The sequence below is a fragment of the Canis lupus genome, chromosome 38 (assembly GCF_011100685.1).
Source record: "Canis lupus familiaris isolate Mischka breed German Shepherd chromosome 38, alternate assembly UU_Cfam_GSD_1.0, whole genome shotgun sequence".
In the NCBI taxonomy this organism is placed as follows: Eukaryota; Metazoa; Chordata; class Mammalia; order Carnivora; family Canidae; genus Canis; species Canis lupus.
Window position 1 is genome coordinate 2,624,474 of NC_049259.1, and position 15,052 is coordinate 2,639,525.

General features: G+C 54.6%; 1 protein-coding gene across 1 annotated transcript in view; it reads left to right on the forward strand.

Annotated features, from left to right (window-relative positions):
• MFSD4A (major facilitator superfamily domain containing 4A) overlaps positions 1 to 15,052 on the forward strand; it is a 29,481-nt gene that overhangs the window by 3,228 nt on the left and 11,201 nt on the right. Inside the window, exons 2-6 of the mRNA XM_038586035.1 lie at positions 7,678 to 7,876; positions 8,499 to 8,759; positions 11,779 to 11,947; positions 12,367 to 12,482; positions 13,814 to 13,987. Of these exons, the coding sequence (XP_038441963.1) occupies positions 7,678 to 7,876; positions 8,499 to 8,759; positions 11,779 to 11,947; positions 12,367 to 12,482; positions 13,814 to 13,987 (919 nt within the window). The remainder of the gene's footprint in view (positions 1 to 7,677; positions 7,877 to 8,498; positions 8,760 to 11,778; positions 11,948 to 12,366; positions 12,483 to 13,813; positions 13,988 to 15,052) is intronic.

Sequence of the window (15,052 nt, forward strand, 5' to 3'; positions counted from 1 at the left end):
TATGCCTCCCTCCCCCTGCCCCCAGCTTCTAGCACAGAGATCTTGAGGGAAGCAGCCACATGCAGCCTAAGAGGGAGATAGGTGCAACTGGGGTCAGAAGAATCTGGATTAAAACTTCCTTAGAAATATCTTGCTTACCGGGAGCAGGGAGCCATTCAGAGAGGAGAAGAACACAAAGTCACCTGGTTGGCAGGGTGTATGGGTATGTGCTTTGTCAGATAGGAAAGAGAAAGGGGTATTTAGATAAAAGGTTAGGGGTGTTTTTTTCCTGGTTCCTTGGGGACCTGTCTAACCACCTTGGGTAGTTCGGGAGACCCCTTTATCTCAAAGGCATCAGGGTAGGTAAATGGCTTTCAGACCTTCCTCAGCCTTCTCCCAGCCTCACCTTGGCTTCTCCCCTGCATGAGCCCTCTTAATTGAAGGCTTGAGTTCTCCCCTGTCCTACTCACTGTCTCCTTCTCTGTCTCTAATTTTCCCCAAATTCCTACAAGTCCTGCCCTGCCCAAGACCCAGCTCTAACTCCCTCCTGCCTGTTACATGAAATCCAGTCTTCCACACAAGGTTTCCCAGGCCACTGTCAAACCTGGTTTTCTAAGATGCTGGCCCCTGAAGTCCCTGGAACACAACACAAAAGCCAGTTTTGTCCTCCGAGCTGGGTCCTTGGTTGGTCTCCCATCTAGAAAGCCTCTGTCTCTCCCTCCCAGCAGCTTGTCTACCTTTCAGCATGCAGCAAACTTGGGCTGAGAGCCTACTGGTGGTCTGGCCCCAGACATGATTCTTGCTTTAAAAACTCATCTCAACATGGGAGTTGCCACATGACCAGGAATGCCACTCCTAGGTATATACCTCAAAGAACCGAAACATGTCAATACGAAACCTTATACAGGAATGTTATCGCAGCATTATTCATAACGCCAAAAAGAAGGAGCAGACCAAATGTTCATCAGTAGACATATGGACAAACAAAATGTGGTACACCTATACAGTGGAATAGTATTCAGCCAGAAAGATCAGTGAGGTTCTTATGCAAGCTACAGCATGAGGGAGCCATGAAAACATCATGCTAGGTGGAAGGAGCCAGGCACAAAAGACCCCATGCTGTATGGTTCCATTTCTATGAAAGTCCAGAAGGGGACTGTAGATATAGGAAGCAGAGTGGTAGGTTCCTAGGATATGGAGCAGGAGTGGCGAGTGACTGCTAGCAGGTACAAGGTTTCTCTCTCGGGTGAGGGCAATGCTGTAAACTTAAGTTGTGGTGATGGTTCCCAGATCTGAACATGCTAAAAGCCATTGAATCACACACTTTCAATAGATGAATTTTATGGTATGTAAATTATCTAAAAATTTTTTTTGAGATAATTAAAATAATTTTTTAAAAATTTTATTTATTTATTCATGATAGACACAGAAAGAGAGAGAGGCAGAGGCAGAGACACAGGCAGAGGGAGAAGCAGGCTCCATGCAGGGAGCCCGACGTGGGACTCGATCCGGGGTCTCCAAGATCACGCCCTGGGCTGAAGGCGGCACTAAACCGCTGAGCCACCCGGGCTGCCCTAATTTAAAAATTTTTTAAAAGTAACCTCTACACCAAGCATGACTCCCAAACCCACAACCTCAAGATCAAGAGTCTCACACTCCATTGACTGAGCCAGCTAGGTGCCCTTATCTCAATTTTTAAAAAGATTTTGTTTATTTATTTGACAGAGAAAGAGAGAGAGCATACACAAGCAAGAGGAGCAGCAGCAGAGGGAGAGAGAGAAGGAGGCTCACAGCTGAATAGGGAGCCTGAGACGGGGCTTGATCTCAAGACCCTGAGATCATGACCTGAGCAGAAGGCAGATACTTAACCGACTGAGCCACCCAGGCGCCCTCAATTTTTTAAATAAAGAAAAATCTCAAAACCCAAAAATTTCTAAATTCATCCCACCCCTTAATTCACTCATCCAACACGTATCTTTTGAGCCAGACCCCATTCTCGGGGTGAATATGATGGACAAGGTCCGTGTTCCCATGGAGCTTACGCTCTGGAGCACCATGTAAGTGAAATGAAGGACATAAATAAGGGTGAGGATGACAATACAGAGTTGGTCAGGGAAGGCTGCTCTGAGGAGGTAACATTTGAGCTGACACCTGAATGACAAGAGGGAGCCATGCATGCCAGTAATCGGAAAAGGGTTCTGGGCTGACCCATTTGCAAGTCCACCCAACATGCGGGGCTTGCACCCCAGCGGGCCAGAAATATCATCACACACAGGGCACAGCCCCAACCTAAGTCTAATAGGGCCTGAGTCCTGCCTTAGGCTGGGATCTCCCCAAAGACAGGCTTTCCTCCTCCTCCCTCTGAGTCTCCCCAGGCTTAACACAGGGCCCTGAGCGAGCTGGGGCATCATTGTGGGGGTGACCAGTTCCGGGGGGCCTCTCCTGGCCTGCTCCGTCTAAGTTACCTCTTCCCGGTTGGCCATATGGAGCCGTAGTCTTCAGCCTGCCCTAGCTCTCAGGGCGTGCCCTGACCCCTGGTTTCTTGTCCCAAGCCCCCACTCCTCTCTTGCAAGCTGCCTACTCCTTTTGGGGTGGAGAGGGGGCAGGGATGCCTCTGACTTCTCCTGGGTTCAGGGCACCTCTCTTCCCTGGTCCCTCCAGGAAGAAGATTATCAGGATGGGCAGGGGGATGCCCCGAGGTAAGGATGGGAGAATGTCAGTGCCCATCCTGGGGTCCCCCCACATCGAGGTGGCAAGGGACTGGTCCTCAGCAGCGTTTTTCCCCACCCTGGGGTGTAGAGGGCGGGAAGGACTGGCTGACATCTTATTGCTTAAGCCCTTCCCCTGGTTTGGAGCCAGGCAGCCCCTCCTCTTATCACAGAAACAGGAGGGCCAGAGCCAGCACCCTGGCAAGGCCAGGTCAAGGTGATCACATGTACCCTCTGGGTAAAGCAGAGCACCTGAGCTGGCAGGGGGAGCAGCGTGCTCAAGGTCACTCAGCAAACTGGTGGTTCAGGCACCTACAGTGGAACCACTGCTAGGCTGGGGGAGGACCTGGCTCCCTGCTCTCCCTCCCCCACTTCACCTTCCACGTGGAGCCATCAATGAGTAACTTGGACATTTCTCAGGCTTCCAAGGAAGGGTTCCTTAGACTTTCCAAGCTGTCCCTGCATCTCCCCAGGCCTTGGGGGAGTGAGGTCCCCTCTCTAATTGGCCTTAATTAACCTCTGAACCTGGGACCAGGGGAGGGAAGATCAGTGACACGATGCTGGATTGAGAGTCAAAAAACTGGATCCTGGTTCTGTCCCCCCATCTGGGGACGGCTCCTGATCTATAAAATAAGGGGCAGGACTCTTAGGTCCTTGCTGCCACTATAGCAGCTCCCGGACCAACCTCCCATGGTCACCCCAGGCCAGCAGGCTCTGCAGCAGGAACAAAGAGGCAGAGCCTGGCTGGAGAATCTGGGAGCTGCTGAGGGTACTTCCCTGGGCCTGGCTGCTGGCAGAGAGGGGGTGAGCATCATCGAGGAAAGGGGCTGCCGATGGCTGATGGCCGGGGGAAGATCCCAGGGAGTGAGCAAAGGACTGTAACATCGCACTGACACCGCCTGGCAGCCTCAGAAGGCAGAGCTGCCGATCCCCATTCTAGCAAGGAGCTAGGTACTCACCTGTAAAGGCTCAGAGGGCCCATGTGTAGGTGCCTTGCCCCGAGCTTCCTGCTGGGAAGTGGCGAGTTAGGTCTAGGACCAGTCTTTTTTCTTTTGATTTTTAGTTTTCTATTGGAGTACAGTTGACATACGTGTTATATGAGTTTCAAGTGTACAACATAGTGATTTGACACTTTTTATACCGAGGACTGGTCTGATTACAAATCCTAGTACATCTGCGGTGCCAAAGCTGTTTTGACATCATTATTCCATAATTTTCAATTACCCACATTCCTGGAAGGGGCCATTGACCAAAACCATTAAGTGACCAAGCCAATTAGTGTATTTCAGTCTGGCTCTGGGATGTATCTGGGACTTCTTTTCTCTTGGCAGCCATATGCCATTCTGGAGAAATGTGCTCAGGCTGAGTTCTGGAAAGCCCAGGCACAGCTCTGCCGAAGCAAGCGGGGAGGCAGGCAGTTTGCTGGGATTAAAACACAAGCTTTCCTGTGCTGCAGCTGTCCCCAGGAAATGGGGACACATCTCCATCCCCCAGTGCCCAGGAATCGCAGGCCCAAGATGGGCTTCGCCCTCCCCAGCCGGAGCTGTAGGCGGCAGGCTCAAATCGCGCGCTAGGGGTTGGCAGGAGATGCAGGAAGGGCCTTCCCAGGCCAGTTTCCCTCCAGCCTCTCCTTTCTGTTGTCTCATCCTTTCCTGCCTGTCCCTGGGCCTGGGAACAAAAATCTTCCCTGGGGGCATTGAGTGTCCTCCAGAAAGACAAGGTGAAAAGGCACAAATGGGAGAGCGGAAAGGCCTATACAGGGCAGCCCACCGTGACCGTGACCGTGACCGTGGCCCTCCCCCTCCACCCCAACCTCCCCAGCCTCCTACTGCCCCCCTGGCATCCTGGCCCTAGCTAAGGCTTTATCTCTTGCCTCTGTCTCTCTGTCTCTGTCTTTGACTCCCTCTGTCTCTGTGTCACCCATCACAACTCCCACATCAGGCTCCTAAGGCTCCAGGCCATCCTGTGTGGGTGACAAGACAAGCCTTCCTCAAGCTTTTTGCTCATTTGACTAGCAACAGCCAGCAGCCCTAGATGGAGCACCAGCTCAGGGCCAAGCACGGTGCCAGGCATGGGGTTCCGCAGTGAGGCTGCGCAGACGCCTCGGGAAGCTTGCCACGGAGCCAGCAGTCAGAATATGAAGTGTTTGGAGCCTCCAGAACACCCGCAGAGGGACCACGGGGGCTCACGTTCTAGCCATGCCAGCTGTTCACTGCTCGCTAAGCCTGTCATTCAAGGCTCTGCAGACTCTGGCCTTCCACTCCCTCCTGGCCGCCCCTCTCTCGGGCCTGCCTGGGTCTGTGGCCCATCACCAGCCCTTTTATTCTCTCTCTCTCTCCTCCATGGAAAAGCAGCATGGTGTAGGGATTATCAAGACAGAAAACCTGGGTTTGAGTCCAGACTGTCAGCTTCTTTCTTAGCCTCTCCCAGCCTTAGTCTGCTTGTGGTTCAAACAGGCACAGTTGCAAAGCCTATTGCCTTGGGCCTGTACACAAATGTCAGTTGCTATTTTTTTTTCCGTAGTCTTCTTTCCACTCTCATTGACTGATCCCAGGTCCCATTCCCTCGGGACTTTGCTACAAGACTGATTTTTTTTTCAAAGATGTTATTTGTTTATTTGAGAGACAGCATGAGCAGGGGTGGGGGGCAGGGGGCAGAGGAAGAGGAAGAAGCAGACTCCCCACTGAGCAGAGAGCCCGATGCAGGCTCTATCCCAGGACCCTGAGATCAGGACCTGAGCTGAAGGAAGACAGTTAACCCAGTTAACCGACTGAGGGCACCCCTACCGAGCTGATCATTAACCACGTTAATGAATCTAGGTTTTGCAGGGCAACGACGATGATGGGTTAATTCTTCAAGGGTCTGTGCACTTAGCTTGGGGCAGCCACACTTTACTGCAGACTGGTGAGCCAGGTGGTGGAAAGGTCACCCCATCCCATGTGCCAGTTCAACAGGGAGAATGGTTGAGGGGGAGACAGAGGACCCACTTGCTATCCTTGAAGTCCGGCCAGCCAGGAGGCAGGCTGCCTGAGGGAAAGAGAGAGTGAACAATCATGAGAAGCCAGCCAGTTTCATCACCTGTAGAAATGTGGGCATCCCCTCTGTGCTGGGTGCCAGGGAGCAGAGAGAGACTTGAGACCAGGTTGCAGGAGGCAGATATTCAGGAAGGTCAGCGCGCAGCCTGGGCGTTCAGCTCCAGGGGCCGGCGGAGCAGGGGTGCCAGGTAGAACTGGGGCCAGGAGAGACCTGAACAGGCCTCCCCACAACACCATCCTCCCTGTCCTCCTCCTAGTGGCTGGGGTGAAAGATCATGGGAGTCCCCCTTCCTGCTCAGAGCTGGGAACAGACAGGGGTCATTCATGATCAGTGATCTCTCCAAGAGATCAGTCTGAGAATAAGAAAAAATAATGAACTAGTGCTATCAGCAGAGCCCTTCTGACAGAGGATTTGATCAAAGATGGGCTAAGCAGAGAACCAAAGGGGTCAGAGGCAAGAAAGGCAAGAACCTCTGGGGAAAGATGTAGCCTGGGAGCTCTCCTGGGGGCCTCTCTCTTTGCCCTAATGTGCTGGCAACAGACCAGTCTTCTTGCCACAGGCCCCTGCCCCGTTTTCAGGTCCAGCAGCCAGAACAACTGTTCATAATCTGAAAATTATAGCTCTCTCTTCCAGAAGTTTTTTTTTTTTTTTTTAAGTAAGCTCCAGGCCCAACATGGGGCTTGAACTCATAACTCTGAGATCAGGAGTAGTGTGTTCTGCCAATGACCCAGCCAGGTGTCCCCAGAACCTTCTTGCTATCCAATGTCCTTTACCCACATCAGTCTTTCAGAGTGGTTCCGGAAAATACAAGGCATCCTTCTTTCCTTAGAGTCTGGTTATTAGGTAGGGTGTACCAACAAGACCCTGATGGAGCCCCGGACGGTCCGTCTACTCGCCCACTTGTGCGGGAACAGGCCCTCAGCCTGCCTGTTGTGGGCTCCTCTGCGGGAAGGTCACCTACCAGACACCTCTCAGTGAGGACAGCCACCAGTCCTCCCTTCCAGAAACTTGTGGAGCCAAGATCTCTGCCCAAGGGCTGGAGGGAGGAAGGAAGGGTGCCAAATTACCCAAATTCCTTGGCTGAGAGCTTTGGTTCAGGTGGCTTAGTTGACATCTGTAAAGGGCCTGGCCGTTTTGCCCTTCCTGTGTGGGGAGAGCGCGTTGCAGCCCAGCTGGTGCGGGTGGGGGTGGGGGGTTCGGGTTCTACCCCGTCCCACCTCCAGTTTGGTGCATATGGCACAGTACCCAGAGACACTCAAAGTAGATTCCCCTCGCACATCCATGAGAGGGACAGAAATATCTTTGTGTATTATAGTTTATAAGTAAAGTAAACTATTATTTTCCCTTTTTTTTAAGATTTTATTTGAGAGAGAGAAAAAAGAGAGAGAGAGAGAGAGAGAATAAACATAGGGAGGCAGGGAAGGAGTAGGCTCCCCACTCAATCCCAGAACGCTGGGATCATGACCTGAGCCAAAGGCAGACAGACGCCTAACAGACCTAGCCACCCAGGGGCCCCTTATTTATTATTTTAAAGACTTTCTTTATAAGTAATCTTTATGCCCAGCGTGGGACTCGAACTCACAACCCTAAGATCAAGAGTTACAGGCTCTATCAACTGAGCCAGCCAGACACCCCTGTCAGTAAACAATTTAAAATTGCTTGTAAGTAAAATAGTAGCAGTTACGCTTTGTTAAGTGTGCACTGTGTGCCACTTCACATGGTTTCTTGAGTTCTCACAGCCACCCTATGAGGAGGGATGGTTACCTGGGAAGACCAGGGCACAAGAAACGTCTCACCTGCAAACCTCTAGTGAGTGACAGAGCTTCTTCCACAGTCCCCTGCCCCCTCCCACCAGAGGCTTCTCCAAGGCTGTCCAGCCAAGGGAGGACATGGAGGAGGCTCTTGATTTGAAGACTCTAGGCAGCCCCTTGACCTCACCCTTCTACTACTGCAGCCTGGCCCAGTCGCTATGGGCCCTCTTCACATCTTCCCTGGCCATCTCACTGGTGTTTGCCGTCATCCCCTTCTGTCGAGACGTGACGGTGCTGGCCTCTGTCATGGCGCTGGCGGGCCTCGCCATGGGCTGCATCGACACCGTGGCCAACATGCAACTGGTGAGGATCTACCAGAAGGATTCAGCCATCTTCCTTCAGGTGAGCCCACAGGCGGGCATGGGGCTGGGTGGTGGGGGGCTCCCTGGGTGCTCTCACCTCTCCCAGTCCCCTCCCTGGGGCTAGGTGTCTTTTCATATAGGCCAGATGATGGTGCAAAAAGGGCACCAGGGACTCAGTTCAGTGTGGCTGCCACCAGCTGGGCCACACTGGGACCTTCTCTCTTGGCCTTGAGTCTCGTTGTCTCTAAAATGAGGTCACGCTCCCTGTGCGCAAAGTGGTCGGTCACAGGAATCCAGGTGCTCCGGAGAGGAGGTTCTTTGTGAACTGGAGAGTGCCATGATGGCATGGTTTCTTGCTGCTTTCTTGGCTCCATCCCCCTCTCTGTCTTTCTCTTCCTGTCCAGTCCTTCCCTTTATCAAAAGCTCCCCTTCCCTCTGGGGTGGTAGCTGGTTGCGGTTAAGTTTTGGGAAAGAAGGAAGTGGGAGAGATGGGAATCGCCACTGTCACCACGTTATCCCAGGGCCAAGACAGTGGTTGAGAGGAACTTCTCTGCTCCCCCCTCTGGGGCCAGGCAGGGGCTCCCCAGATGGGGCACAGAGTGGGGGATGGGCTACGAAGCCTGGGCCATCCCCCACCCGTACCACTTCTCTTCTCTCCCCAGGTTCTCCATTTCTTTGTGGGCTTTGGTGCTCTGCTGAGCCCCCTTATTGCCGACCCCTTCCTGTCTGAGGCCAACTGCTTGCCCGCCAACGGCACAGCCAACAGCACCTCTGGCAGCCACCTCTTCCATGCGTCCAGGGTCCTGGGCCAGCACCACGCTGAGGCGTGGCGTTGGTCCAACCAGTCGCTCTCCAGGCTGCCTCCACAGGATGGAGCAGGGACCCGCGTGTCGTATGCCTTCTGGATCATGGCCCTGATCAACGTGAGTGCCTCTAGGGCAGGGCTGGGTGGGGACAAGTGGGCAACCACACATGCCAGTCCGCACCAGCTCCCAGCATAGGTTCTTCTGATTCTGAGCAACGTGCTGCTGGGCTGAATGTGCCCTCAGGAAGGCCAGAGCATGGGAAACTGACTCCCTTAGGGATGCATCTGAATGCGAAGGTCACAGGAGGACATCTTGAAGGTCCTCAGTTGTGACAATCTATGATTGTGATCTCAAAAAAAGGGAGGTAGAGCCGTGAGCAGGCTCAGCATGATGGAATCAGGGTTAACTTTCAAGCCATCTGAGACTCCAGGGGAAACCAGCTCTTTTCCTCTGAGGCCAAATGAAGTAGATCCTGGGACGGCGCACCATGGGACCTGTCAGGCTCTTCCCCGGGGTCCTGCATCGCCGCTAGGATTCTCCGGTGCCCTGCTGTGAGGTGGGCTCCTGTGAAGGCCAGGGGATGGACACGATAACTTCCGGGATCCTGCCTACACCAAGGCTGCCCTGGAGCAGAGCTGTCATCTTCCCCTGTCAGCCTGACTCTGTCTCTGGCTGGAAAGCTCTGGTGCTCTGCAACCCTAGACAGGGCCCCCAGAGTAGCACAGGCTAGGGCCAGAGGCACAGGCAGGGAGACTCCCCTGCCCTCTCTCCAGCTTGGGAAGCACTTGTCAGGAACACCAGGGAGTGGCCCCGGCCTCCTGGCTTGGGCCCGCCTGGGCCGGAGGTGCGGAGTATTCCAGATGACCATTTCCCTGGGTGATGGAGGCACCTGATGGCTTGTCACGACTTGGGGCCTCGGTGTGCTCCGGGCAGACTCGTCACCCCTCCAGAGGCAGGCAGGCTGGGTTCGGGCACCCAGCTGCTGTCGGGCCTCAAAGCGATGGGGTGCATATCGCAATGAAAGGGGTCTTTGAGATCATCCAGTCCCACTGAGCACGAGGGCAGGGGTGTCATACTGTCCCTGGTGCAAGGGCCTGATAAGTGCTAGGAAAACGTTGGCTAGACTGGAGCCCTGACTCCCCGCACAAACCCCCTTCCTGTCTCTGTGCCTGGCGGTGCTTGTTTTCCCTTTCTTCTCCTTTGTAACTTCCCTCTCCTTGTACTAGAATCTTCACTCGGGGCTCTCAAAAACGCTCGCCCCTCTTTTGCTCTGTTTTCTGCCCATGCCAGTCATTGCTTTGAAAACGATACAGCTCTGGGCCTGTGGCTTCCAAGGGCGACCTGCAAGGGGAAGGAGTAATGGCCAGTACCATGTCGAAGCTGAGACTCCAGCACCAGGAAGCCAGAAGGTCCAGCTTAAGCTGAGGGATGTTTTTCTCTTGCCCCTCAAGGTGCAGACTGGAGGCACTTTGTTTGCTGCAGGATGTCCGGACTTTTTATATTGGTTTGTTTCTGAAGATAAACAGTCCACCACAGAAGAGAATGGGGCTGTGCATGTTCACACACACACACACACACACGCACACGCACACGCACACGCACACAGCCCACCCAGCACTCTCTGACTCTTAAGGTGGAGCTTGCCTTCTCTGAATGGGCTACTTACAGAGACAGGGTGTGTTCTGAGCGGCCCACACCAGCCAATCCCCCGTGGAGCCCTTCCCACCACCCGCCTCCCTGGAAAGCCCCTCTGCAGTGACCAGGCTGTTGAACAGCTGCTTCCCCTTGGCCTTCACCCTGGCATCCAGCCATTGCAGGCCTCTGTGTGATGGTTTCCTGTTTCCCCCATCGGACTGGACTGGAAGGAGGGCTTGTCTCCCCCGTCAGACCCGGACTCCCGAGGGCAGGGCTTGTCTCCTCCCACTCGGGCCTGATTTGCTTTGCTGTCCGGGTGCTGCATCTGACCCGGACTCATCTTTGAGTGTGGAGGGAGGCTCCCAACGTGTCTGCACCAGGGCGGTGTCCAGAATCCTGGGAAAACAAATCCCGCTGCCTCCTGCCTCCACAGGGGCTTCACTGGCAGGCCGGAGGGGGCCCCCCACAAGGCCTCTGAGGGAGCTTCTGCAGCTCCCCGGGCCGCCTCTCTTTCCTGAGCGAAAGCAATCGGGATGGGGCTGTGGCAGGAAGGGCAGAGGTCAGACTTGATGAAGCGCTTCCTGGCAGCCAGGTGGTTAGATGCGGGCAGGGCACCTGAGGGAGGCGGTGGAGGCTTCTCCAGGCAACGGCAGAGGCAGGAGACATTTCTCATTGCTCTGGGGGGTTCTCGAAACCCAAGCAGCTCCGTGTAAATAGCAGTGCACGGAACGCTGGGCTTGTGTGTGCGTGTTGCTCAGAGCACTCATCTGTCAATCAAAAGCTGTGCATGTCTCTGCTTTCCAGTTTGGACACGAAGCCCCTGCGGACAGCCTCCGTACCTCCAAGGGGGCAGATAACATCACCCAGATGAGCCCTGAGGTGGCGTCGGCCCCAGAGTCAGGGTGCCCGGGCTCCAACCTGGGGTGCCTGGGCTCTGCTGCACGTCAGCTGTGTGACCAGGCACCAACGCCCTCTGGGTCTGCAGCTTGCCTTCTGGTCTCTTCCCATTGTAACTGGTTATGACCGAGTGCTAACTCTGAGCCTCAGTCACCCCGCCTGGAAAATGGGGACAGTGACCAAAAGCAAGCTGTCAAGCTGTCTTTGTAAAGTGTCACATGATCTACCAGCACCAAGCAGCACGGGGGCCATGCTTTGGCACCATTCAGAATAAGGATCTTAGGAACGAGTTTCTCTCTGGCACCCCTCCTGTACCGGAGGCCTGCTGTGAGTCCAAGTTTTGCATGTGACAAGGAGCTGTCTTCAGGAAAACGGATGTGGTTTAGGTTGGGCGGCAATTAAAACAGCCTGCCCTGGGTCAACACACCTGGCGGCATGAGCCAGGGCCGGCCTGTGAGTGGACACTTGGAAAAGAGCCGCGTTCCATCAGGACCGTGGGCGCACATGCCGCGAGGCCAGGTGGAGGCGTGTGCAGCGGGCCGGGCACGGGAAGGGGACAGCCTGATGGGACCAGGGCTCTCCTGACCCTCTGCCCACCCCTCAGCTCCCGGTGCCCCTGGCTGTGCTGTTTCTGCTGTCCAAAGAGCGGCTGCTGGCCTGCTGCCCTCAGAGGAGGCCCCTGCTCCTGTCTGCAGATGAGCTCGCCCTGGAGACACAGCCTCCTGAGAAGGAAGATGCCTCCTCCCTGCCCCCAAAGTTTCAGCCACACCCAGGTGGGGGCTCTAATGAACTTCCATGCCCACAGCCCCGCACCGAGGCTTCCCTTGCCCCGGAGGGTGAACACAGGTCACAGGGAATGATGGCTGGAGACGAACCGTGGCCACTGATGGTCTCGTGAGGTCATGGAGCAACCTGGTCGAGAGTAGGGGAAGCAGGCTTCTGGTTCCAGCCTCCCTTCTGCCTAAGCCTGCCTGTGTCACCCGGGGCAAGTTCCTGGCTCTCTTGGAGTCTTGCTTCCACCGGGACTGAGATGGACAGGGGCTGTTGGAAGGTGGTTGGAAGCCAGAGAAGGTGGGGGGCAGCGAGTGGTCCCCATTCTGCCGGGCTCTCTACCTCCCAGCCGCTCCCCCTGGGCCTGCAGAGGAAAGGGAGCAGAAACTAAGACTCACCCCTGTTCTTGTGTCCCATCCAGGGCACGAGGACCTGTTCAGCTGCTGCCAGAGAAAGAACTTCAAAGGAGCCCCTTATTCCTTCTTCGCCATCCACATCACAGCCGCCCTGGTCCTGTTCATGACCGATGGGATGACGGTGAGCTGGCCTGTCTGCCCTGAGACTCGAGCTGGGGGTGGCAAGAGAAAGGGGAGCACCAGGGTTTCCTGGGGACCAAACCTGTAGTACAGTCGAATCAAACATTGAAGCTAAGTAAAAGTTCTGGGGGAGACGGTCTGCAGAGTTGTTCGCAGCCCCTCGGTGCTGTGGTCTTCTGTCCCAGCCCTCTGTTAAAGACAGAAACTAAAGTTTTCCTTAACTCTCTGGATAGGGGCTTCTCTGGTTTGCTGCCAAGTGCGGGCTACCCACCTTTTTTTAAAGGGGCAGAGCCCAGGGGCACCTGCATGGCTAGTGTTGGTTGAGTGTGTCTGACTTTGGCGTTGGTCATGATCCCAGGGTCCTGGGATGGAGCCTCGAGTCTGGCTCTCTGCTCGGCGGGGAGTCTGCTTCTCCCTCTCCCTCTGCCCTCCCCACACACCCCACCCCCCTCACCCCACCCCTGCTCATGCATGTGCTCTAGCTCTCTCAATTAAATAATTAAATCTTTAAAAAAATAAACAAATAAAGGAGCAGAGCCCTGTTCCTCCAGGTAGAGGTCATGCCATGTAAACTTGAAGGCACTCTGCTTCCTGGAACACATTCCAAACCTGGACTTCTCAAGCCATGTTGTAAACAAGCTACAGGCAGGCTCTGGGCCCAGCTCTGTATTTTATTAGTGACCTCTATTACACTATTGTGTCTTTCTCCAGAAGTCTCTTAGAATTAGATCAGATACCTTTGAATGGCTGATTGATTAATTGATTGCCGTATCAGGGACTCTCCAGAGAGAAGGTCCTAAGAAAGAGATGACCCAGTGGGAAATACTCATGCCAGTACTGGTTGACTTTCAACTCTGTGTGACCTTGGGCAGCTCACTTCTCTCTGCCCCCTCAGCTGTGAGATGAGACACTCTTACACACCTTATTTGCAGCTGTGGTACCCTTCCTTCGACAATAAACTTTCTGTGGGATCCTCCTAAATCAGGCCTGCGGTGGAACTCTGCTCTGGCTGAGGGGTGGGAGCAGTGCCCTGTAGGCCCTGACCTCTCAGGACCCCCTGTGGAGACCTGGAGACACCCACCTCCCTACCCCCCACATCCCCAGGCCTGACCCCCTGGGCAGGTGCAGTCTGTAAGCTGTGGCACCATAGGTCCTAGCCTCAGCTCCGGCCTGCGGGTGTCCTGGCTTCAAGTCCATCTTTCTTTTATTGAACCTCTAGAAGCAGGACCTGTCCTCCCTCAGCCCTCAGCACATCTGCCCCCAACCTAGGTTTCCTTTTTGGAGGGTCCGGATGCCCTGCAGGTGTGCTCAGCAGGGCCCGTCTCTCCACAGGGGGAGTATTCAGCATTTGTGTACAGCTATGCAGTGGAGAAACCGCTCTCTGTGGGGCACAAGGTGGCTGGTTACCTCCCCAGCCTCTTCTGGGGCTTCATCACCCTGGGTCGGCTCATCTCTATTCCCGTCTCCTCCAAAGTGAAGCCAGCCACCATGGTTTTCATCAATGTGGTAAGTGGCCTCCTTTTACTTCTTGGAGACGCAGGAGGACCATTCTGTCCTGGCCCTACCACAGCCCCAGGACATTTGCTCGGGACTAGAGTCTGCCAGCAGGATGGGAAGGTAGTAGAGGGAAGAAAGCAGAAGAGAGAGACACTGGTGAGGAGGGAACAGAAATCCTATCTGTGTGACCTTGGGAAAGAAAGTCCCTTTCCTTCTGTGAGTCTCTGATTTTGTACCATCAAGAAAGGGGCTGCAGGAGGTGATTACTACTGTGAGTGGAACAGATCCCAGTGGACAACCTGCCAAGAGTACAGGCAAAACATGTGCTGACTGGGGTCCTCCTGTGTCACCTTGAGGCTCCGTGGGTCAGAGCCCTCTGGCCAGTGGAGACCAGGGGCGCCCCCATCCTTCAGAAATCACCGTCTCTGGGCTGCATTTTGAAACTCTCCCAGGCACTTCTTCTTCTTCTTCTTCTTCTTCTTCTTTTTTCCAGGTGCTTCTTAAGTAGCCAGACTGGAATGTAGGATGGCAGGCAGGGAATTGGCCTGCCTGGAAGGCAGGGGTCCAGGCAAGGGGTAGGGTTAGACTATTGTCCTGAGATGTGTCCAGGTCACCGTCAATGACAAAGGGTCTAGATTATAGATTCCTGTAAGGCCATCTAGCCCAGACTCCCTCCAGAGCTCCAATCACCTCTCTAACATCCCCTCCAGGGAGTCCACGGTCTATTTAAACATCTCCAGTGACTGGGCAGTCGCTCCCTTTCTGTGTAGCCCAACCCACTGTCAAAAAGTACTTCCTTGACTTCTTCCGAGCATTCCTGTCATTTTTAAATTAATGGTCACCCCGCTCTCTGTTCTCCTGGGTCTCCACAATCACTTCCTGGTGAATGAATATGCAGTTTGTGCAGGGTCTGTGGGGAACTGCAGGCGTGCTGAGTTGCAGGCAATGGGTCTCTGCCTTGGGGATGCTTACAGTCAGCCTGGGAAGAAGATGGGCAGGGGAGGGCGTGAGTGTGCCCTGGCCTGGAGGGTCACGATGAGGTTGGCCGGCAGGTGGGAAGCAGGCTGAGTGCCA